Source organism: Ochlerotatus camptorhynchus, unplaced genomic scaffold (assembly GCF_037179485.1).
Source record: "Ochlerotatus camptorhynchus isolate MF236.1 unplaced genomic scaffold, CSIRO-AGI_Acam_v1.1 ptg000069l, whole genome shotgun sequence".
NCBI classification, from domain to species: domain Eukaryota; kingdom Metazoa; phylum Arthropoda; class Insecta; order Diptera; family Culicidae; genus Ochlerotatus; species Ochlerotatus camptorhynchus.
Genome location: NW_027040559.1, coordinates 427,641 through 453,769, shown reverse-complemented (window position 1 = coordinate 453,769; position 26,129 = coordinate 427,641). Strand labels below are relative to the sequence as shown.

The window sequence follows — 26,129 nt, the reverse complement described above, 5'->3', positions numbered from 1 at the left end:
CAAAAATTCTGATACGTTCTTTGAATAATTGTAAAGTTCTTTGATCTTCGGAGAAATTCTTGGAATTTTTAGAAAAAATTAGGTTCTCGAAATTTTTGGAAAGCGTAATTCCTGGGAAATTTATTCTTCTTCTGGGAAATTCAAGGATCTTCTGAACAGTGCTTGGAAGAAACATCTGTGATGCTCTCTCGGATGTTCTTGTAAGAATCGGTTGGAAATTCAGGGCAATTCTCGGAATTTTTGGGAGTCCTCATAAGTTCTAGTAATTTTTAGAATCTTCTGGGAAATTTGCAAATCGTCTAACAGGTTCTCGGAATTTCTGGCAAGCTTTCGGAAACTCTCGAAACTGTTCAGAAGCTTTCGCATCTTCTGGGGAAGTTTTGGAATTCCTACGAAGTTCTTGAATCGTCTGGAAACCTTATGGAATTGCTGGAAAGCTTTCCGAATTTTTTAGATACTTTCGGAACTTGTTGTAACTGCACGGATTTTTTTGGTAAGCTCTCAGATTTTCAGAGAAATTCTCGGAACTTATGGTAAGCTCTCGAAAATTCTAGAAAGCTCTCAGAATATCCGGGAAGTACTCGGATCTTCTATGAAGTTTTTGGGATTTCTGAGAAGTTCTGAAATCTTCTGGGAAATTCCCGGATTGTTTGGAAAGTTCTACGAATTTTCTAGGGAATTCGAGGATCTTCTGGAAAACTGTCGGAATTTCTGGGACGTTCCGAGACACAGAAGATCTAGATCTTGTAGTACTCGCAATTTGTTAGAAATACACAGCACTTTTGGGAAGTTTTTGGATCTTCTATGAAGTTCTCGAAATTTATGGGTAGTCCCCGAAACTTCTGAGTAGTTACCGGAACTTCTGGAAAATTCTCTGATATTTTTAGAATGTTGGAGAAGTTCTCAGATTTTCTGGGAAGTTACAGGATTTCGTTCTCGGACATTGTAGAAGCTCTCGGAATTTCTGGGACGTTCCAAGATCTAGAAGATCTAGATCTAATAGTACTCGGAATTTGTGAGAAGTACACTGAACAGGAAATGTTTGGATCTTCTGTGATGTTCTGGGAAATTCTCGGGATTTTTTGGAAAGTTCTAGGAATTTCTGAGAAGTTCTCGGATTTGCTAAGGACTTCGAGGATCTTCTGGGAAACTGTCGGAAATTCTGGGACGTTCCGAGACACAGAAGATCTAGATCTAGTAGTACTCGCAATTTGTTAGAAATACACAGCACTTTTGGGAAGTTTTTGGATCTTCTATGAAGTTCTCGAAATTTATGGGTAGTCTCCGAAACTTCTGAGTAGTTACCGGAACTTCTGGAAAATTCTTTAATATTTTTGGAATGTTGGAGAAGTTCTCGGATTTTCTGGGAAGTTACAGGATTTCGTTCTAGGAAATTGTAGAAGCTCTCAGAGTTTCTGGGACGTTCCGAGATCTAGAAGATCTAGATCTAATAGTACTCGGAATTTGTGAGAAGTACACAGAACGGGAAATGTTTGGATCTTCTGTGATGTTCTGGGAAATTCTCGGATTTTTTGGAAAGTTCTAGGAATTTATCGGATTTGCTAGGGACCTCGAGAATCTTCTGGGAAACTGTCGAAATTTCTGGGACGTTCCGAGACATAGAAGATCTAGATCTAGTAGTACTCGGAATTTGTTAGAAATACACAGAACTTTTGGGAAGTTTTCTAATCTTCTGAGTAGTTACCGGAACTTCTGGAAAATTCTCTAATATTTTTGGAATGTAGGAGAAGTTCTCGGATTTTCTGGGAAGTTACAGGATTTCGTTCTTGGAAATTATAGAAGCTCCTGGAGTTTCTAAGACGTTCCTGAAAGCTAGAAGATCTAGATCTAGATCTTCTAGAATTTGTTAGAAGTACACAGAACAGGCAATTTTGGGATCTTCTGTGATGTTCTCGAAATTTATGGGAAGTCTACGGAACTTCTGAGCAGTTTCCAAAACTTCTGTGCAGTTTCCGGAACTTCTGGAAAGTAGTACAATTTTGTTGAAATTTCTGAGAAGTTCTCGGATTTTCCCGGAAATTGTAGAAACTCTCGGTAATTCAGGGATGTTTTCAAAAATTCTGGGAATTTATAGGAATTTTTTTGGAGTTTGTATGATCTTCTAGGAAGTTTTCGGAATTTGTGGAAAGTTCTTAAATTTTCTGGGAAGTTACAGAATTTCGTTCTCGGAATTTCTGAGACGTTCCGAAAGCTAGAAGATCTAGATCTAGTAGTACTCGGAAATTGTGAGAAGTACACATAACAGGACATCTTCTGTGATGTTCTCGAAATTTATGGGAAGTCTACGGAACTTCTGTACAATTTCCAAAACTTCTGAGTAGTTTTCGGAACTTCTGGAAAGTACTATAATATTGTTGAAATTTCTGAGAAGTTCTCGGATTTGCCCGGAAATTGTGGAAACTCTCGGTAATTCAGGGATGCTTTCAAAAATTCTGGGAATTTATAGGAATTTTCTTGGAGTTTGCATAATCTTCTAGGAAGTTTTCGAAATTTGTGGAAAGTTCTCAGATCTTATGGAAAGTTCTCGGATTTTCTGGAAAGTTACAGGATTTCGTTCTCGGAATTTCTGGAACGTTCCGAGATCTAGAAGATCTAGATCTTTTAGTACTCGGAATTTGTGAGAAGTACACAGAACAGGAAATTTTGGGATCTTCTGTGATGTTTTCGAAATTTATGGGAGGTCTACGGAACTTCTGAGCAGTTTCCAAAACTTCTGAGTAGTTACAGGAACTTCTGGAAAGTACTCTAATATGGTCCGAGAATTCTTTAACAAAACCTAGCTTTTCAACGGAAGTTTCGAGAACTCCTTGGCTATTCTTAGATCTTTATCGAAAATTCCAAAAAAATATAAAGGTTCCGTATATTTGAGAAATGTTATGGAAACTTGAGGTAAGTTGCGGAGACGGAGACTTCTGTGGAAATTTCCGAGAACTTCAGAGACGTTTAAGGAAGTCTTAAAGTGTTCAAACACGACAAAGATTTTCAAAGAACTTAAAAGGTTTCGAACACGGAAACTTAGGAAAGAATCGCTTCTACTTGATCGATTAGGAATCACATGGATGACAAATAAGTAACTAAATGTTTATCCTCGGTGGAAGAACCCGAGTCTTGTGAAAAGTCTGTTGTGATTACAAAAAAAGTAGAAGGGTCTGTGCCTAGGGTCACGAACGGAAGCTTGTCGTATGACCGCTAGTGGACGAAACAAATGTGAAGAGCATTTAGTTCTTTTAATTGATCAATCATCAATTATCTTAACTCTTTCCGTTGTTTATTTGTAGGCGTATCCAATTTATAGTATTTTTTTTCAAAGATAAAGTTGATGAAGAGAATCAATGAACATCACGTGCACCCCTGCTTCCAAGTTTGATTATAACTCTGGAGAGCATTTTGTGTGGTCGTTGGGGGCCTGTAGTTCTGAATATGGACAAACATCGACAACTCTTATAAGCTTGTTGGCCCTGAAAATGGGCCGTTTTATTGGCCATGGCCGCTTACGCTTGGCGTGTTCAGAGTAGGTGACAGCATCACGGATCACATTTTCCAGGAACACCTTCAGCACACCTTGTGTTTTCTCGTAGATCAGACCGGAAATACGCTTGACATCACCAGGGCGATCCAGACGACGGATGGTGGTCTCGAAGAACTTTGCGATGACGCTTGGTGCCTCTTTAACCAAGATCTTTTCCTCCTTTGCCACGACCAGTCAATTGTTGCTTGTTGGGTGTGAAAGAGTGGACTAGCCACCACCTTCCTACTGCTGCTTTTACTAACCACCACGCCGTCCGAAGCGAAAATGAACTGATGCCATACAGCAGTGCTGTTTTATATCTTTTCAGGTTAAAGCAGAATGATGTGCAACCAAGTGGTACTCGATTATGACGACTGGGTTTGGGAAGAATGTTTAACAGTGATAAAATTATCACTTTTTATTTGTACATTGGACAATGCTTGTCTTTTTCAATAGCTTCTCGTTAGATGCGTAGAAATATTTCTGATCAACTGGTGATAAAATTATTGAAATTGGTCCAGGAGCAGCTGAGTTATGAATGTTCAAAATCTTTCATTATTTTGTTATATGTTCCATTTTCGGTTTCGGTTGTATATAGAAATCACAAACGTAGTCCTACGTCAAAAAATCCTGTTTTCCTAGTTTAAAGTAGCTAGGACCAGGCTTTGGTGGTCGATCTTATACCAGTAACGCACCACGAAAAGGCGATCTACCACCGTTACTGGGCGTTACGGGTCCTTGCTAATAGCGAATTCGTTTTTTATCGGAGTTGGAACCCAGTGCGAAACCGAAATTTTTGTCAGAGCAAACCACAACCTGAGCTAGGTTTTAAAAACAAACGAACAAACTGACGTTCGTCAAAAACAGGCAGTTCCAATCTTGATCCAGGTTGGAACGAAAAGAAAAAACAAATTCGCTATAAGGCACCATTGAGTTAGTTTCTGTGTTCAAATCGAAGACTTGTCTAAGTTTTAACTATCTTGAACTCGTTACCGGATTTCTTTGGGACGTCCTCAAGAGCTGCCTTTAATGTCCTTTCACTCATAGGCGAACCAACCTTTAGGCTGAAAAGCTCTTAAATAATGATACCAACAAAAATTCCCTTCAGAACCCTTTTCATAATGCCTCTAAAATAAATTCGAGATTCTCTCTGCACTGAGGCAAATGAACGTATGAATTCCATAAGAACCACTTATTAATTTTCGAACAAAAGAATTTCTTATGGAAATCATAAGTTTGGCTTATGAAACAGAATTTATTGGTTAGTTTATGAAAGTTTAAAAAGTTATATAAAATGTAGTAGATCGGAATCGGAATTGACTCCGTGATTTGCTCTCTGTCAACGCTTGGGAAATCGGACAGGTTAAAAGTGTATAAGAACCACTGGTAGTATCTCATGTAGTACGATAATCATTCGTAAGTCGTGCTTATGGAAGGCATAACTCATGCCTCTGGAATTCATAATTGTCTTATTGACTCAAAATAGTCCAGGTTCATGAGTCTTGTCTTATGAAATTCTTAAGATTTGTTTGACTCAGTGTGGGAGTCCTTTGATTTTTTTAAACAGTCCAGAAATTCTCTGCAGAAAACTTCAAGAATTCACTGAAGCTTCCTTCCATAATTCTTAAGGGGTGCAAGTGACTTTGATCGATTCTCTTCATCGACTTTCTCTCTTGATGAGCGCGGCTTTTCTAAACAGATTTCGCACTATTTATGCATCATAGTTTGATGAAAGAGGTTCTCAGATAGCATCAAGGTTGCAGCTGAGTTATTAACGAAACAGGTCTTCGTTCTGACCCCCTAGTTTAAGATTCGCAATTTCCAATGCAATTAAGAACCTTAGAATTGTCTCAAAATTTTGATCAAAATTCATTTGGAATTCTCCTAGAACTCTCTAGAAATTCGCCTCCAGATGCCTTTGGATGTATCTACGGAATTCCATTCAAACTCAACTTAGAATCCCTTTTGAATTTCACACCCTCAACATTTGACTCTTTTGGTGTTTTTCGCAGCCTTCCATTTAAAATTCACTTTATAGTTTCCTCAGAATTCAATATCCTCGGACATCGCCCTTAAAATTCGTATCAGAACTGATTTAGAATACTAATTAGAAAAGGACCTGAAGTCCTCTTTACAATCGTCGTGGAATTTTCCGCAGAACTTCCTAAACGTGCTACTCTGAATTGATTTGATGGTAAGCTCCAATTTGGATTAACTTTAAATACCGACCCCCTGTATGAATGATCTGCAAAATGTTTGCTTAGAGTCGGGATTTAATCCGAAGATAATACCGATTGCAGCTTAACACCATTAGAGTTCTTCCCAAAACTCCAATGGAATTTTTCTCTGAAGTACCTTTGGTGTTATCTCTAGAATTGATTCTAAAATCTCCTCAAAATATCTTTGGAATTTTCTTCTAAATGCTCCGTTACCAAGTAGACAGTTCAGAAGGGGCGGGGGAGTTGTTGGCGAGATTTAATTTGAGACTTAAAAATGGACTTTAGGAAATTTTTCGACAATTTGAATTAGATGCATATTCACTATTGCAGACGTCCCTGATCAGAATCTATATAGATAATATTGTAGAGACGATTTTTACTTCTTTTAAACATGAGCAGATCTTTGGAGAACTTTGAAATATTTCTGAGCTTCTTGTACCTATTTGAATGTTTGATGGGAAATCAGAATCTGATATCAGAATATCAGACATTTCACAATCATTCGGGCAAATGTTATAGAATCATGTGTCTTGGGAATAAGTTCAGGGGAAACATATCAGAAGGGTATAACTCGAAACGTAAACAATGACTTTGATCGTCGATTTCTCTTGTATGACCGCACACCCACGGAATCTCTGACTACACCAGCTCGTAGAACAAACATTTCTCTGTCAGATGATTTAGTTAGTTTGAGTGAGTGTGTTGTCATTCGTAAGAAACCGACGATCCAAGTCATTGTTTACGTTTCGAATAAGACCCTTCTGACATGTTTCCCCTGAGTTGAAAGCAGCCAACCGCTTCTACGCCATCCAGTTCTAGAAGACCTCAACCGTATCGTTTTCCTTCGTCCTGTAGATACGCTCGAATGGTTTTAGTTAGTCGAATTTTCAACCGAATATCAAACTTTGTAGACTCAAATTTCGCCAAAACACTGGTTACTTATTATATGGGAAATGGTTGAATATCAACATCCATTTTCATTTAAACGCCGAATAACCGAATATAGTTGTTGTTGCGTTTGTTTTACGCAAATGTAAGGAACAGTCCAGGTATGACCATTCCGGGGCTTCCACGGTACAAAACGAACACATTTGTTCATAAACACCCACACACAACTTGTCCTCAAGTGATACAATCTAGCCGGGGGTTTGAACTTATTAACTAAAAAACTGAACTTGAACTCGCAATGGAAACAAAATTTCTATTCGACGTTATTCCTGCTGAATGCAAAAATGCAGCATCGCTTTTCAGGCTGTTCCCAACGCTGTCCTATTTTGTATGTGTTGTTTCAAAATAACAATGTTGCGAACGGCCTGAAAACATTTCGCCGAAGTTTCCAAAAACAAAAAAAAATAACAACGAAATATGTTGAAAATAACGACAATAATAACGTAAGTTGCTTAATTGCGCTCACCGTGTCAAAAGGAGAGATGGATCCAGCTTTCGTTCCAGCGGCGAGTGGCAGTGTGTAGATATTCCGTTCCTATTCTCCGATAAAAGAAATCATCGTCGTTGAATGCACGGGCCTTTCTAACCTCATTCCAATCTGTCAAACTTCAGAGACAAACGAAACCCAAATGAGGTTAGGTTGTGATAACCCATGCCCATTACGATTCGATGGGAACGAAAGCCGGATCCGTCGCCTTTCTGTCTGTCCGTGGATTTGATTGATAAGATCTGCGTCGATTTCGATTCGTTTCCTAAATTAAATTACACAAAAATAGAAAGAGAGACTGTTTGGACGAATCGAATCCGTGATCATCCGGATCTTACACGATGAAAAAAAAAACGCGTAGAAAAACTCTACCACAATCAAGTTGTTATCACATTTTGAAAGATAAATTAATACAAAAACGTTTTCCTCTCCGCCGGGAGAACACAACATTTTCGTTCCATTTTTTCCAACGCACACACACACACACACGTACACACTATTATTGAGATCCTAAAATTGCTGGTTCTTGTTCATCTGTCAAACTGATTTTGTTTGTTTTGCGGTTTTACTGGTTTAAATTGTTCGCTCTCGTTACCGTGTGTTTGTTGTATTTTGTGTGAAACACTAGCTTCGTTCAATAATTGTTCTAAATTATCACAACTAAAATTGTTGTAAAGTATACTTTTTTTTTGTGTATGTAGGGGAGGGGGAAAATACTGGGGGGAACCAAGGGGGAGCGAGGGAAAGGGATAAATGTTAACACTCAAAAATAGAACCATTCTGTTTTGCTTATTGCTAGGTGCGAGAAAGTTTACCACGCTTTCGTCCTATTTTAAGCTATTCGCGTGACCAGTGGGGTCTTCCGTCGGTTGTGATGTTGCTGCTGTTGGTGATGGTGGATCTGCTGGAACTGCTGCTGGCTGCCGTTGGTCGTCGTCGTGGTAAACTGGAACTGTTGCCCATTGGCCAACTGGATTTGGTTGACGGTGGTTCCGTTGCTATTGACAACGGTATTCACAGCAGTGGCAGCGGAGGTGCTGATGCCGTTTACCGTCCCAGTTCCAGCAGTGCCAACGGCAGGTGAGATGGAGTAATTGACGTCGAGCCTCGCTCGCTTTGCCAGCGGTTGTAACTGCTGGAAGGATAGCTGCTGCTGCTGCTGCTGATGTTGTTGCTGTTGTTGATGCTGTTGGTGGTGGGTGTTGTTCGGCTGGGGTGAAATGTACACCGATTCATCTTCGTCATCCAACGAGAGCAGGTCTTTCTGGACAAACTCAAGCGTAAAGCCTTCCTTGGAATCCACGTTGATGTCGTCGTAAAAGTCCGGAACCTGCAATAAAAGAAGATTATTAATCACTGATGAATAACAGCCCCCACCCTCAACCAATCGACTCACCTCCATATCAAAATCCACGTCCACATCGTCCCCCTCCGGATCCTCCATCGACTCCGGCGTGTTGATGATGAAACTGTCCGCCTCCTGTTCGATCTCGATCTCCTCCTCGGCATCGACCTCCTCCTCCTCACCCTCCACCGCTTCAATGTCCGAATGGTCCTCCGTATCGGCGTCGTCATTTTCGCCCTCGTCGCTCTCCCCGGTGGGTCCATGTTTCACTTCTCCCTTTTCCAACGCTCCCAACATATCCGGACGAACCATCGCCTTCCGGATGGCCATCGGATCCTTGCGGGACCACTTCTGTACCTCCTCGTCCATTTTGGTGATCTTGGCCGGATTCATCGCCCACAGACAGCCCTTCCGCTGGCCACCGTTCGTCACCGGTTTCTCGATCTTCTCGAAGCACTTGTTCAGCGACAGGTTGTGCCGGACGGAGTTCTTCCACCCGTTCGGAGCCGTCTTGAAGTACGGGAAATGCATACACATGAAGCTGTAGATCTCCGACACCGGCAGCGATCCGGTGTAGGAATTCTTCAGTGCCATCGCAATCAGGCAGGAATAGGAATAAGCTGGCTTCGGGAAGCCGCTGTCTCCTTGCTGCTTGGCGGGTTTCGTCTTGGGCGTGGCGGTCGTCACGGCAGCTGTGCTACTATTCGTCATTTGCATCATGTTGGACGGTTTACCTCCGTTGTGAGGTATGAAGGTGCGGTTAAAAATCTTCGGGGATGCCCCGTTGATGCCAATCAGTTGTGTCTGACCGGCGTGAACCGTAGTGGTTGCACTGAGGTTCCGCGCAGGGCTCGAGGCTCGTTTGAGCCCATTCAGCCCATGGGCTCCATTGAGCGCGGTGATTTTTTGGACGTTCTTCAGATTTTTGAACTGAACTCCATTGGCAAAGGTCAGCCCACCGATTCCGGCTGCAAGCTTGATGGTATTCCCCTTACCCAGCCCCATACCCAGTCCGGAACTCGGACTGGATGCGCCGTTCGGAGGCTGATGATTCCTTATCACGATCTTGTTGTTGCCCTCGTCTTTCAACATCTGACTTGAGAGGTCCTTTTTGACCTGGTCGATCCCGTTTATCCGCTGGATCTGTGTCAATCCGGTGGTGATGACGGCGACGGGTTTCTTCACTTCCTGCTGGACCACCATCGGCACTTTGATGGTGTTGGGCGAGAAGGTGAGGTGACTTTTCCGCTCCTTTGGGCTCGGTAGCGTCGGGTCATTCAGCGCACTGACCGTGGCGTTGAGGTTCACGTTCTGCTTGGGACTTTTAAGCAGCGACGTCTGCACGGACGTGATGACGGGCATAACGGAGTTTGGATTGACGCAGGCACCGACGTCGGCGTAGATGTCACTCGAGGGCCACTTGGCGGGCGCTCCGGCACCCCATCCGCTGATCGCATCGTTCGAGTTGCTGTCCAGCTCCAACGAGGGTAGGTCGAAGTTCATCAGGGAGCTGAACTCGTTCACACCGCCGACGACGGTGGCCACCTCGGATTTGATGTCGATGTCCAGCATGTCCTGCATCGAGTCCGACACGTACAGGTCCATGATGGGGGTGGTGTCCTGGAAAAGGGTAGGAGAACGAGAAATTTGAATTAGATGTTGCGTCTAGGCTGTCCGGGAAATTGGAAAGACGATCTACGGGATGTGGCGAAATACAGCAGCATTTGCCCGAATTTCATGTCACTTGAGGAAACAGTTGATAGCTTGGAACTACAATCATTCAGAAGAAGTTCAGGAAAACAAAATCAGGCAACTTCAGAGGAAGCTCCGGGAGCTTCAGCAGAAGTTTTGTAAGACATTCAACGACGGTCAAGTAACTTCACATAACTCCAGGAACAGTTCAGGAAACTTCAGGAGCAGTTCAGGCAACTTTTGAAGTTTAGGGAAGTTCAGAAGAATTCAGGAGAAGTTCAGGCAATTTCGGGATAATTTCAGAGAAAGTTGAGAAGAAGTTTAGGCATATTTAGGAGATGTTCATGAGAAATTCAGGGAAATGCAGGCAACTTCAGGGCAGCTCAGGAGAAGTTCAGGGAAGCTCGGGAAGTTCAGGCAGCTTCAGGAAAAGATCAGGGAACTTCAGGAGGAGTTCAGGGAAATTCAGGAGAAGTTCATGAAACTTCAGGAGATGTTCAGAAGAAATTCAGGATAACTTCAGGCAACTTCAGGAGAAATTGAGGAAAATTTCATGAAAATTCAGGAGAAGTTCAGAATAAATTCAGGAGAAGGTAATGAAACTTCAGGAGAAGTTCATGAAACTTCAGGAGAAGTTCATGAAACTTCAGGAGAAGTTCATGAACCTTCAGGAAAATTTTATGAAACTTCAGAAGAAGTTCCTGAAACTTCAGGAGAAGTTCATGAAACTTCAGGAGAAGTTCAGAATAAATTCAGGAGAAGTTCATGAAACTTCAGAAGAAGTTCCTGAAACTTCAGGAAAAGTTCATGAAACTTCAGAAGAAGTTCCTGAACCTTCAGGAAAAGTTCATGAAACTTCAGAAGAAGTTCCTGAAACTTCAGGAGAAGTTCATGAAACTTCAAGAGAAATTCATGAAACTTCAGGAGAAGTTCATGAAACTTCAGGAGAAGTTCATGAAACTTCAGGAGAAGTTCATGAACCTTCAGGAAAAGTTCATGAAACTTCAGAAGAAATTCCTGAAACTTCAGGAGAAGTTCATGAAACTTCAGGAGAAGTTCATGAAACTTCAGGAGAAGTTCATGAAACTTCAGGAGAAGTTCATGAAACTTCAAGAAAAGTTCATGAAACTTCAGAAGAAGTTCCTGAACCTTCAGGAAAAGTTCATGAAACTTCAGAAGAAGTTCCTGAAACTTCAGGAGAAGTTCATGAAACTTCAAGAGAAATTCATGAAACTTCAGGAGAAGTTCATGAAACTTCAGGAGAAGTTCATGAAACTTCAGGAGAAGTTCATGAACCTTCAGGAAAAGTTCATGAAACTTCAGAAGAAATTCCTGAAACTTCAGGAGAAGTTCATGAAACTTCAGGAGAAGTTCATGAAACTTCAGGAGAAGTTCATGAAACTTCAGGAGAAGTTCATGAAACTTCAAGAAAAGTTCATGAAACTTCAGAAGAAGTTCCTGAAACTTCAGGAGAAGTTCATGAAATTTCAGGAGAAGTTCATGAAACTTCAGGAGAAGTTCATGAAACTTCAGGAGAAGTTCCTGAAACTCAAAGAAAAGTTCATGAAACTTCAATAGAATTTCATGAAACTTCAGGAGAAGTTCATGGAGCTTCAGGAGATGTTCATGGAGCTTCAGGAGAAGTTCAGGTTCAAATTGAGGAAAATTTCATGAAACTTCAGGAGAAGTTTAGAATAAATTCAGGAGAAGTTCATGAAACTTCAAGAAAAGTTTATGAAACTTCAGAAGAAGTTCCTGAAACTTCAGGAGAACTTCATGAAAGTTCAGGAGAAGTTCTTGAACCTTCAGGAAAAGTTCTTGAACCTTCAGGAAAAGTTCATGAAACTTCAGAAGAAGTTCCTGAAACTTCAGGAGAAGTTCATGAAACTTCAGGAGAAGTTCATGAAACTTCAGGAGAAGTTCATGAAACTTCAGGAGAAGTTCATGAAACTTCAGGAGAAGTTCATGAAACTTCAGGAGAAGTTCATGAAACTTCAGGAGAAGTTCATGAAACTTCAGGAGAAGTTCATGAAACTTCAGGAGAAGTTCATGAAACTTCAGGAGAAGTTCATGATACTTCAGGGAAGCTCAAGGAAGTTCATGGAACTTCAGGAGAAGCTCAGGGAACTTCAGAGGAAGTTCTGAAGAAATTCAAGCAGTTTCACTTAACTTTAGGAGTAGTTCAGAAAACTTCAGGAGAAGTTCAGGGAAATTCAAGCAAATTCAGGAGAAGTTTAGACCACTTCAGGAGAAATTCAGGGAAGTTCAGAATAATTCAGGAGAAGTGCAGGAAACTTCAGGATAAACTTCAGCAAGCTTCAGGGGAAGCTCAGGGAACTTCAGGGAGCTACCCTGGGAACTTCAACAAGAGCAATTCGGGGTACTTCAGAAATGGGAAAGTTTAGAAGATCTTCCTTAAATGATCAAACTTCAGAAGAAGATCACAGAGCACCAGAGCTCAAGGATTTTGCATGCAAAGAGCTTCTCCCTGAAAAGTTCAAATAACTCCCAGAGAAGTTTACTGTAAGGAGGAGTTGAGACAAGTTAAAAAAAACGTTAAGAAAATTCCTCAGAAGTTCAGGATACTTCCCGAATAATCAGAGAACTTCCAGAGAAGCTCAGTCGAACTTCGAGACACAATCACATCAGCTTTCAGTGAAGTTTAGGTAATTTTAGGAAAAAGTTTAAACTTCTCGTTCGGGGAAAGTTCAAAGGATCTTCCTGAAAATATCCGATGGTTTTCGAGAAAATGTCAAACTTCAGGAGAACTTTTAAGCTCAAGCTGTAGCGAAAATTAGAGAAACTTCCAGAAGCAATTTATTGGAAAATTTCAAAGAAGGAAGTTAAAAAGAACTCCTTGAGAGCAGTCCTAAGGAACTTCACAGAACTTTGACGGAATTTCAACAGAGCGCTTTCAGAGAAGTTTGAAAGACAATTTTACAGAGCATGTTAAATAAACTTCCAACAGAGAAATTAATGAGAGCCGTTTGAAGTATCAGAGCAGTTCAAAAGAACTTCGTCGTAGAAAGTCGAAGGAAATTCATCAGAGAAGTTCGAAGAAACTTCATCACAGAAGATCGAAGGAACTTCATCAGAGAAGTTAAAAAGAATTCCATGAGAGTAGCCCGAAGGAAATTCGTCAGACAACTTTAAAGGAACTTCAAGGGAGCTTCCAGAGCAGCTCGAAAAAACTTCATATGGCAGGCTGCAATAAAATTCATCAGAGCAGAATAGACTAGAGCAATAGAACTGATTAGAGAAGTTAAAAAAAACTCCATGAGAAAGACCTTCAAAGTAGCTTCCATAGAAGTTCAAATCAGAGCAGTTCAAATGAACTTCATTGGACAAGCTCCGAGGAACTTATCGGAGAACTTTAAATTCACTTCCTTTAGAGAAACTAAAAGGAACTCAATGAGAGAAGTTTGAAGGAACTTCATCAGAGCAGTTCAATAGAACTGATCAGAGAAGTTAAAAGAAACTCCATTTGAGCAGTCCGAATGAACCTCAACATACAACTTCAAAGAATCTTCCATAGAAGTTCGTAGCAATTTCATCAGAGCAGTTCAAAAGAACTTCATCAGAGAATTTTTAATAAACTTACATCAGAGAAATTAAAAGGAACTTAATGAGAGCAGTTTGAAGGAACTTTATCAGAGTAGTTTAATAGAAATTATCAGATAAATTCGAAAGAAATTAAACGCAATGAGAGTAGTCCGAAGGAACTTCATCAGATACCTTCAAAGAAGTTTCCTGAGAAGTTGGAAGCAATTTCATCACCGCAGTTCGAAGGAACTTCATTAGACAAGCTTCAAGGAGCTTCAGAACTTCACAAAAACTTCCATCGGAGAAATTAAAAGGAACTCAATGAAAGCAGTTTGAAGGAACTTTATCAGACAACTTCAAAGAAGCTTGCAGAGAAGTTCGAAGCAATTTCATCAGAGCAGTTCGAAGGACCTTCATCAGAGAAGCTCAAATGAACTTCATCACAGAAGTTTAACATAAACATCCATCGAAGAAATTAAAAGAAACTCAATGAGAGCAGTTTGAAGGATCTTTATCTAAGAAGCTTCTAGAGAAGTTCAAAGCAATGTTATCAGATAAGCTTCATGGAACTTCATTAGAGAACTTTAAATAAACTTCCATCAGATAAATTGATGAGAGCAGTTTGAAGGAACTTTATCCGAGCAGTTCAGTAGAACTCAGTGGCGTCGCATAACCTCACTGTTTCCCTGCTCAACAACTTTGAAAACGTAATTTAGGGTCATGTTTACATTGACATCAATTTTCAAAGGCTCAAGGTCTTCTAGTTTTACAGATTAATTAATTTATCTTTATTAGGGAGGCTTTCAGCCTTGGGCTGGTTCGCCTCCAATGGTTTTACAGATTTGTATTCATGGCAACCAATATTGCTTTATTTGTTTACGTTTTGAGAGTTGTTCATCATAGAAATTCGAAGGAAATTCAACTCCATGAGAGTCGTCCAAAGGAACTTCATCAGAGAGCTTTGAAGAAACTTCAAAGGAGCTTCCAGAGAAATTCGAAGGAACTTCCACCAGAAAAGTTAAAAGGAACCTAATGAGAGCAACTTCATAGACATTCCAAGAAACATCATCGGAATAGTTTGAAGGAAATTCACCAAAGCAATTAGAAAGAATTTCAAATAACTTTTCAGAAAAGTGTAAAGGAATTTTACAAGAGCAGTTCAAAAGATCTTTATCAAAGAAGTTTTATGGTAAAATGTAGTGAATCAATTAGTTTTACTGATTCTCTGCATTTGGAAACCGATTCGAGTATAAATATGGTCATAAATTATGTTTTCAAAGTTGATGCAAAGGTAAAAAGTGAGGTTACGGAACGCCACTTAATTCTAAGGAACTTTATCAGAGCAGTTTGAATTAATTTCCGAGGAAATTCAAAGATTTTCGAAGGACATTCAACTTTGAGGGAACATCTCTGAAAGTTAATGCAGACATTCAGACAAATTCGAAGTTTAAGTTCTAAGACACACACTGCCACTGATGTTTTGTGCTCTTATTCATGACAAATTAGAGCGAGCAGAACTTGTTATTGTTTTTCAGTTAATGGACTTTACATTCACTGAAAAACAGCAGTGGGTTCTGTTTGCTCTGGTTCATTATGCATAAGAGATACTGATTTGATTATTCACAAGATTTGTAGCTAATATCAAAACAAGCTTCATACATAATTTTACAGAATTCTATTGATGAAAAAATATAGGTAAATTAATGGAAATCAATACACGAAATGAATGTAAATGATTTACCATGCCTGATAAGAAACACAGTGGGCTCTAGTTGCGAAAATCGGGATCCTACTGTAATGAAAATGTTGTCCCAAGCATTCACTCTACTACACTGAACCAAAACATCCGCAATACTTCGAATGATTATTGCATTGCTCGAGCCCTTTAACAATATGCATTCGAATTTCGGATGATTTTCTTAGGCCGACAACATAGTAGAAGCGATTCGATTCGTTGGCAATAAGCGGAGCGCTTGCGTGAAAGCACCCTCTATGAGCGTTCTATGGGAATCGCCCAAACCAGCCATAGTGAAAGCGATGCGAAGAGGTGTAAAGCGTTCAGCAAAGCGACAGAGCTGTTCGTGTTGTGTTTTGACGCCTTCGAACGCAAGTGGACTGATTCTAGTGAGGAATAACAAATTTGAACAAATATTTTGCACTGCGCGCGCGACTGTAATGTTTTCAAAAACGCTTTCACTATGTCATAGGTTGCTTCGCTTGCCGCTGCATTTCGCTTTGCCAATTGCTATAGCATCGAATCGCTTCGAATCGCTTCTACTATGTTGTCGGCCTTATGGTTGAATTCGTCGTCAGATGATGAACATCCATATGACTGTCATCCACATACAGGATTATTTTCGTTTGAAAATCAGCTAAAAACATACGGTACTCAGAGGACAAACATTTAAGAATAGGGTGACATGCAAGTGCTTTTAATTAGATTTATAATTTGATAATCTACAATTCCATACTGAATAGCCATTATAAGCCATTCCATTATGCATACAAAAAAATTTCGTGGTGGAGAAAACCTCCTCCACCACGAATTAGTCAAACATTGGTTTTCATCCTTTACCTATGTTCGTAACAGCTCTGATAGCGATGCATATGCTTCCACCTCGTTTGTCAGCTCAGATCAGCAAATGACGTTCGATAGAATTATTTACATCATCGTTTTGAATGATTTGCGTTATGGGGCTGAACCAATACCATATGCATTTCCATTTAGTATGACAGTCATTCTGCAGAGAGCATTACGCATTTCAACTGAAGGCCCTATCCCTTCTCATAACAAGTTTCATCATGTATTCGAGAGGAAAATCATCTGATTTCAAAACAACCGTCATCCGGTTGTAGCTATCATTCGAAAAAGCGATTTCGGTGTTTTGTTTTGAATGGTCTGAGGTTTCATTCGATCAGAGGATGATGTTTGTGTACAGTGTACTCCCCTCATTCAAATAGCCCTTAGCAAGTTCTACATTGCCACAAAAGTGACAGCTGCATTTGGATTCTGGAACGCTTAACAGTTAAGAGTGAACATAAACAAAATAAAAATTTCCCCAGTCAGTGATAAGATCGACATCACCGGACCCAAATGAACGATCTCAATCGCTCGCCACTGAATGCCGTCATCATTCAGCCACTCACCGGCAAGAGAAGTTTATTGATTTTCTCGCATCCCTTGTTTTCTTTTTCCGATGCACCCTGTAACTCACACCGGCACGTGTGAGTACCACTGCCGCCGCTGTATGCGTGCCGGCCTTTTCCAAAACAAAGCAACTCTCACCCACTGGAGGATGCGGAGTGGAGCGAGCGAGATAGCTCCACACACTCGCACACACACACTGACAAGCGACATACTGGCTCGACTACTACTACCACCATCAAAACATAGAAAAGCATGCTGCGAGGGGTGGCGTGTGACCACGGTGGAGGAAAAGTACAGTCCCGTCGTCGTCGTTGTCTTCGTCGCCCCTTTCGCAGCATAAAATCCATGGGAACCGACGGGATTCGCCAGAAGGGAGCCAGAGCAGGATGGGCGAATCGAAAAAAAAAATAAAATACAACCGTTCTCTTTCTCTCGCATTCATCTGAGCACTGTCTGTTGGTACTCGGCATGCTGCTGCTGCTGCTGGAGGGATGGATGGATAGAAGGAAAGAACGAACGAACGTCAAGACCCCCGATATGTTAGGTTAGGTAAACATAAAAATAAGCGCGCGAGCGGAGGGAACAACGAAAAAGTACAGTCCCGCCAAAAGTTGGAATGCATGCGCTGAACACCGGTGGACTCTTTTTAGCGTCTTCTTCGCGTCGCCGGGACTCACTGCTGCTGCTGCTGCTGCTGGGGAAAAAGAGAGTTTTGAATGATGATGAACCAAACCCGATAAATGGGAAAGGCGAAGGGGTTCTTCCAGAGGAAATTTCATTACAGTGGTAAAAAAGGCGCGAAATAGGCTGACTTTCGTATCGACAGGGGAGGAGAAGGTTACGGTAGCAGAAATGTTTATGAAATTTAAATTTATGCGAAAAAGTTGAGCGATGATTTGTGTATTGGAAATTGTTTTGCAGATTTGGAATCGACCGAACAAAACAAAAATGCAAGAATGTTGATGACTTTTGTGAGCTTAGAACCGGAACGTTTTTATGGGTTCTTCAGTCTTGAAGTAAACAACCGGGAAAAACCGGACCTAGGTGATGGCGGAAACTGAGTTCAACCTAGAAATTGGTGTTAGATTTTTTTGAAACTTAAAAAATAATGGAAAACGAATAGCCACAAGAGCGACCGAGACGGCGAATAAACATAAACATAACCAATTCATAAGCATGCGGGGAAAAAATGCACAATCGAATCATCGTCTTTTTCTGGCTTTGCGTCCGTCTCTTCTCATCACAAGTGCATGCACATGTTAGTTTATTATTTATATGTTTGCTGTGATACATATTTCTTCCCGGTTGGTCGATGCGGCGGCGACGACGTAAACAAGTCACGCGGGTCGTCTGCTCCACGATAACATAAGCATGTATTTATCATCGTTGAATAGCGAGTGGATGGGAATTTTGGCGCGAAAATTAAACTTTGGAAAGTCAGTTGATTGTTTTTTGGTCTTTAAAAATAAACAACGCTATACCGTAATGGCCGGATTTTGTCAGTTACAAAACCCATGTGCTTTCTTAGTGGTCTTATTACTCCAAAGTGAAACCTTTAACATGCTTCGTGAAGATGAATGAGAAAGATTTGGAATTACGGTTATGCGAAATTATTGAAAGATAAAAGTCTGATGCGCGGAGAGACGGACAACATCGGTTCATTACTCACGCCCTCTTGAATTAGTTTAAAACTTATCGAAACTTCTCGTAAACACCGCTCAAAGCATTAACCAAGTAAACACATAATCTATCTAGGAGAATTTGCTCTAATGTTGGCCTTTGGATCGATTGGGCCCATCGCTAAAAATCTGCTATTTATCCATTTTAACTAGATGAACGCGTCATTGGGACGGTACTAATAGATACTTTTGGTCGGTTGCTGAATTTATGGATGGGCCCAAATTAGGAGCACTTCGGCCGACATTACCCATTTCCCCTATATATATAAAAATGAATTTCTGTCTGTCTGACCCTTATAGACTCAGAAACAACTGAAAGGTTCTTATGATGGTTCGAGACCCCTCCCTCCTCTGTAAAGGGGGTCTCCCATACAAATGAAACAGAAATTTCTGCATAACTCGAGAATTAATCAAGAAAATGGAACCAAATTTGGCATATGGAGGTCATAGGTTCTGTGAATAAGTTATTAACGAAAGAGAAAGTCGACTAAGAGAATCGATCGATGTTACTTAGGACCTAATGCAAAGTTCAGCTTGATTTGTCCAGTATAATTTCCAATACCGTTCAAGGGGTAGACAAATAACCGAAATAAATTAAATCAATACGAAAGGATTGGAGTTTGAGGTCCCACAGACAAACAGACGTAACTCTTAAAATCTATTTTCCTTAAACATAACGTCACGGAACTCACTAATGACATCCCACGAGCTTGCTTGACAAGTTCCAAACGATGCCAGTGCTGTGGTGAGGAATTCGGAAAACTAATCATAATTCAATCGAACGTTAGATGCTTTTGTGCTGTAAATGTTGAAGAATTTAATAAAGTTCTGTAAATGCCGAAGAAGTTGTGACGTAGCCCGGTTTGAGGTTCTGGGAACTCCATCGAAGTTTTCAGATGTTTTTTTTTTTTTATCTAGTTCGTTTATTTGGGAGGCTCAATCGCGTTAGCTTTACGGAGCCGATAATTCATTGTTCACTGTGTGTAACAAAATTCACTTAATTCTATGTCTAGTAGGAGTTGGGCCGATTACTCGCGGCTTACTCGAGGTTAGAAGGGTACATTTTCGAAGGATAGGATCAGGGGAGGAGCTTGGGGTAGGGTTTCGTTGTCTCATCAGAGCGTTGTCGCCAGTATGAACGGTAGTGCTGTTCTAGCTTCGTCCGGAGTTCGACCGGCTATGGTGGGTGACCAGTGGGCGACGATGAGACTCATCGAGACGGGGGGACAAGACAAACAAAAACTAATAAAGAGAGACAAAAGACAAAAGGAATTAAATTCTTATACTAGACATTTGAAGAAAAACATAAACGGACTGCATATAGCAGAGATCACGGGTTGCCAACACGTCTCTGATAGGAACATAGGGTTGTCTTCCTTGGGCCTCGAGGGTATTCAAAAGTCGCTCTCTGGCGGCGTCATTATCCGTACATTGCCAAACTGCGTGTTCGATGTCATCGTAACCGTTTCCACACCGACAGATGTTGCTGTCCACGAGGTTTATTCTATTGAGATGAGCATCTAGCGAGTAGTGGTTGGACATAAGTCTACTCATCACGCGAATGAAGTCACGACTTAAGTCCAAGCCTTTAAACCACGCTCTCGAAGAAACATTAGGAATAATTGAATGTAACCACCGTCCAAGATTTCCAGTGTCCCAATCGGTTTGCCAACTCGAAAATGTACTCTGACGCACTAAATGGTAAAATTCATCGTGTGAAATTTGCCTGTCATACAATTCGCCTTCCTGCGCGCCCACCTTTGCGAGAGAGTCCGCCTTCTCATTGCCTGGGATTGAGCAATGTGAGGGGACCCATACAAAGGTAATCATATATGATCTTTCGACCAGCACACACATCTGCTCCCTTACCTTTGAAAGGAAATAAGATGAGTGCCTACCTTGTTTCATCGACCGAATAGCCTCAATCGAACTGAGACTATCCGTGAAGATGAAGTAATGGTCTGCGGGCATGTTGGAAATCATCCCCAATGCGAAGTTGATTGCTGCCAGCTCAGCAACAAAAACGGAACAAGGTTCCTGAAGTTTGCGGAAGGCGCTAGAGTTTTCATTGAAGACACCGAAGCCAGTGGATCCATTGAGACGGGACCCGTCTGTAAAATATCTTTTCATGCAATTGACTTGTTGGTACTTTTCAGTAAAAATACGTGGGATAATAATAGGTCGAAGTTGATCGGGAATCCCATGAGTTGCTTGTTTCATGGTCAGATCATATTCAATTGAGGAACTGCGATTGGTGAAGTGAACACGGTCTGGAGTATAACAAGGAAGACACATATCTGATGATATGTAGTGGTGGTAGATTCTCATAAATCGAGATTGTGTGTTCAACCCAAGAATTTCTTCAAAATTAGCAATTATAAGTGTGTTCGTCACTCCGCATTTGATTAGTATTCTGAGAGAGAGCTCCCAGAAACGGTTCTGGAGGGGTGTTACTCCTGCCAGAACCTCGAGACTCATGTTATGCGTTGAGTGCATACAGCCTAGAGCAATACGCAGACAACGATATTGAATTCGTTCCAATTTTATTAGGTGACTTTTTCTTGCCGAGAGAAAGCAGAAAGAGCCGTACTCTAGAACAGAGAGAATAGTTGTTTTATAAAGCGTTATGAGGTCTCCCGGATGAGCACCCCACCATGTGCCGCAAATTGAACGGAGAAAGTTGATCCTCTGCTGACATTTTTGCTTCAAATACGTAATATGGGCATTCCAAGTGCACTTTGAATCAAACCAGACCCCAAGGTACTTGAAAGACAATGATTGAGTAATGTTTCTGCCCAAAAGATTAAGATGCATTTGGGCTGGGTACCGCTTTCGAGTAAACACTACCAGTTCAGTTTTCTGCGGCGAGAATTCGATCCCTAGATTCATAGCCCAAGAAGACAAGTTATCTAAGGAATTTTGCAATGGTCCTTGCAAGTCCACGGCATGTGGACCTCTTACGGAAACCACACCGTCATCTGCAAGTTGTCTTAGCGTGCATTGTTCTGCCAAACAGTTGTCGATATCTTTGACATAAAAGTTATAAAGAAGAGGGCTGAGACATGAGCCTTGGGGCAGGCCCATGTAACTAATTCTGGAAGTTGTCAGTTTTCCAAGAGAAAAGTTCATTTGCTTTTCTGACAACAAATTGTACAAGAAATTATTTAAAATTCCAGAAAGTCCACATCTGTGCAGATTGTCTGACAGAATTTCAATGGAAACTGAATCAAAAGCCCCCTTAATGTCCAAGAATACTGAAGCCAATTGCTCCTTGTGTGCAAAGGCCAGTTGAATATCTGTGGAAAGCAGCGCTAGACAATCGTTTGTTCCTTTGCTCTTGCGGAACCCAAATTGTGTATTTGATAGCAAGTTATTTGATTCGACCCAGTGATCGAGTCTCCGAAGGATCATTTTCTCCAACAATTTCCTAATGCACGAAAGCATAGCAATCGGACGGTATGAGTTATGGTCAGACGCTGATTTGCCAGGTTTTTTAATGGCTATTACTTTGACCTGTCTCCATTCAGGCGGTACAATGTTGTTTTCTAGCAAGGAATTGAATAAATCTAGCAAGCGTCTTTTAGCGATATCTGGGAGATTTTTCAGAAGATTGAATTTAATCATATCGCTTCCCGGTGAGGAGTTGTTCGATGAAAGAAGAGCCATAGAGAAATCCAGCATTGAGAATGGTCTATCCAGAGAGCCGCCGCTAGGAGACGCTTCTCGAAGAATATTTTGTGCTGGAACTGAGTCCGGACAGACCTTTTTAGCGAAATCGAATATCCATCGGTTGGAGTATTCTTCACTCTCATTGAAAGATGAGCGGTTACGCATGTTGCGAGCCACCCTCCACAAGGTGTTCATTGAGGTTTCTCGTGAGAGTCCCTCGACGAAATTGCGCCAATAACCGCGTTTTTTTGCTTTGATTAATTGTTTCAGCTTTGTCTCAAGCTTTGAATATTCCTCGAAGTAAGTGGAGGTTTTGTGTCTACGAAAAGCTTTGAAAGCATCAGATTTTTCTACATACAATTTTGTGCATTCTTCGTCCCAACCAGGTGTGGCTGGTCTCCTTTTAAAGGGTGCACTTGGAACTTTTCTTTTTTGTGCTTCCAGTGAGCTTTTGTAAATCAAATCGGCTAGGAATCGATATTCTTCCAATGGTGGAAGCGCATCTATTGATTCGACACCGATTGTCACCGCCGTTGCATATTTCTGCCAGTCGATGTTCCTTGTAAGATCAAATGGAACCCGAGATGGTTCTGCAGAGTGAGGGCCACACTTTATTGAAATGATGATTGGCAAATGATCGCTACCATGGGGATCATTGATAACCTTCCACTGACAATCCAATGATAGCGATCTTGAACACAAAGATAGGTCGAGTCGGCTTTCTCGAGCCGGAGGTTTTGCTATACGTGTCGCTTCACCAGTGTTCAAAATAGTCAAATTGAAATCATCACATAAATCGTAAAAAATAGCCGCTCTATTGTCGTCATATAGATCGCCCCACCCAGTACCATGGGAGTTCATATCACCCAGAATTAATACTGGGGATGGAAGAATCGAAACTAGATTCCAGAGTTGACTACGGCTAATGGAGGTTCTTGGTGGAACGTATACTGAAGCTATGCAAAGATCTTTGTTCTTCACATTTATTTGGCAAGCAACGATTTCGACGCCGGATAGAGCAGGAAGGGAAATTTTGTAGAAAGGGTAGCACTTTTTGATCCCTAAAAGTACTCCTCCATAAGAATCGTCTCTATCCAGGCGTATAATGTTAAAATCGTGGAAGTTGAGTTCTTTATCGGAAGAAAGCCATGTTTCACAGAGAGCAAATATATCACAGTCAGAATTGTGAAGTAAAAATTTGAACGAGTCTAGTTTAGGCACTAGACTACGGCAGTTCCACTGTAGCACAGTGATCATATCTTCGACCTCGTTCGACGAATTATCCATCGAAAGATATGATTGATGCAAGGAGGGGCCATGAAACAGTCAATTGCTTAAGATATGATTCTAATGTTGGAAGCAAGGCAGAAACTAAGCTTCTTAGAGGGTCTTGTATGTTGAACATGTTTAATATGAATTCCACAATGTCCGAAAAAGCTAGCAAACCTCGTTCGAACTTGGATTTCTTTTGAGAAGTTTGAGGAGCAGCTTTTTTATTTTTTTTATCTTTGTTGGGCAATGGCGGAAAATTCTTGCTGCATCCAGGGATTGGATCAACAGGAGCCTTCGGTTTTGTTTTTTCATCCCCATTACCCTGGGAATTTGGCAATCGTCTGGAGGTGACTTTAGTTTTCTTACGGCGCACTTTCGGGGAGGGGCATTTTCTTTTTGAGGAACCGTCTATTTTTGAAGGTGCGTGTACCACCGTAGAATCACCTTCATCGGATGAGTCAGAGTCCGATTCTTCAACTGACAAAACCGAAAATTGGTTTGCATCTTGGACGGCTGATGCAGCCTTCAACATTTGAGCATATGTCTGCTTGGAGCGTCCAGAGATTGAACGCTGCACTTTATCGGAGTGCTGTTTGTACATCGGGCACTCCTGCAAGGGGTGAGGATTCTCGCCACAATAAGCGCATTTTACTGATTCTTTGTGGCAAGAATCCTCTTTGTGGTTTTCACCACATTTGCCACAACGAGTTTTGTTGCCGCAATGGCTGGCCGAGTGTCCCAGCCTTTTGCAGTTGGTACAATTGTATACCCTCTGTACAAACAGCCGCACCGGAAAAAAAGCACCATCAATTTTAACAAAGTTTGGGAGAACCGAACCTGCGAAAGTCACGCGAAACGAGTCTGAATGCCGATAAACTTTTTTACCGTCTAGCAAAGATGCTGAATGCAGTTGCCTTACATCCATTATCTTCACTAGCGCGGTAGCGAATGTCGAGTTTTTAAAAGTTCCCGAGGCATGTTTCAAGTCCTCGACAGTCAGACTCGCGTCGGAGACCACGCCTTCTATCTCCACATCTCGAGAAGGGATGTAGATGTTGTACTCAACACTAAACAACTCGTGATCAGCAATTTTATTTGCCACATCATAAGTCGGTGCTTCTACACGCAGTTTGTTGAATCTTTCTTTGTGTACCAAGATTCCCGGATACTTACGCAGCAAATCTCTCGTTATGTCGAGAGTTTTCAAAGGTTTATTTTTGGGCCGAAAAAAGACAACCCATGGTCCTTTCGAAGACGGTTCATAGTATCTGGTTCGCGTAACGTAGGCATCGGAAGATGCCATAAGTGTTGCGCAAAAGCGGTGCGCAACCACTTAAGAAGGAAAAAAAAAAATAAAACCTTCACTAATTAATTAATTTTAATTACTAGTAATTAAATTTTTTGCCCGACGTACGAACAAATCAAAAAGAAAAAAAAAATCGAAACAAAAAAAACTTATATCTACTTGCAAAAAGTTGTCTCACTATGACCCATACTCCCCTACCAGGGGTGAGAGACAGAGTCACGCGCCACGAGGCAAAATTAAACTACAATAGGGAGGCAATGGACTTGCAAAATGTATTGTCTAATACTTATGCCGGTTGTAAACAACCTATCAGCCGTTGCAGCTAGATGGTCCGTTTGCTGCTGCTGGTGGTGATGATTGGTGTTGGTGGGTCGGCACGATGATGAAAAAATGGCTTGACGACCGGATGGATTACCGGGGTGGATTAAAGCTGGATGGCAACTCCAAGGGGTTCGGCCCATGGAATTCCACTTCCTCTGTTGCACACTGGTCACTTGGGGCACCCAATGGGGGGTGAAAAAACCGCTCGGGCGGAAAAAACACCGAAAAAAAATTAGATGCCGCGCGACTGAGACCGGGACGTTGTTAACCGACTGAGTGTTCAACTAGGAATGAAGTTTTCAGATGTTGTGGGAGCTCTGTTGAAATTCTGCAAACACTTTTTAAGTCCCTGTTGCTTGGTAAATTTCTCTAAAATTACGAGGATATCGTTTAGAATTTGTCCAAAAATATTGGAACTATCCTAATGTTCTGGGAAGAACTTTTTGGATGTCATGGAAGAACTTACCAGAAATCCAAAAAAAGTTCATTCGGGAAGTATTGGGAAGAAGTTTCCTGGAGTTCTGGGAAGCACATCCTTAAAATTTTTGGAAGAATTTTTCTGAAGTTTTGTGAGGAACTTTTCTGAAGTTCTGCGAAGAAGTTTCCCTAGCAACACACTTGGTGCAAAACGGCAACTTCTAAGTGATTTATTTTAGTCACAAGCAAGTTGCTACATGATCCTGCCACAGCTTTGTGCTGCTTGGGTTTCTTATGTTCTGAGAAGAATTTTCCTCAAGTTTTGAGAAGAAATTCTCTCAAATTATGGGATGAACTTTCCTCAAGTTCTGGGATAAGCTTCCCTTAAGTTCTGGGAAGAACTTCCCTAAAGTTCTGGGAAGAACATCTCTGAGTCTAGTTCTTAAGGTTCTAAGAAGTACGTCTTAAAGGTTCTCTGAAGAATTCTGGGAATAAATTCCAGTAATTCCCTGAACTTGTAGGAAGGACTTTTCTGAGGTTCTGAGAAGATATTC

General features: G+C 41.2%; 1 protein-coding gene across 3 annotated transcripts in view; it reads right to left on the bottom strand.

The window, feature by feature from the left end:
• Positions 1-4,218: 4,218 nt before the first annotated feature.
• Positions 4,219-26,129, bottom strand: part of jumu (jumeau) — a 90,636-nt gene continuing 68,725 nt past the window's right edge. For all 3 annotated transcript variants that reach the window (XM_065216857.1, XM_065216858.1, XM_065216859.1), the window contains exons 3-4: positions 8,580-10,148; positions 4,219-8,513 (exon numbers count right to left, since the gene is read on the bottom strand). In XM_065216857.1, coding sequence (XP_065072929.1) covers positions 8,016-8,513; positions 8,580-10,148 — 2,067 coding nt within the window. In that variant the 3' untranslated portion in view covers positions 4,219-8,015. The remainder of the gene's footprint in view (positions 8,514-8,579; positions 10,149-26,129) is intronic.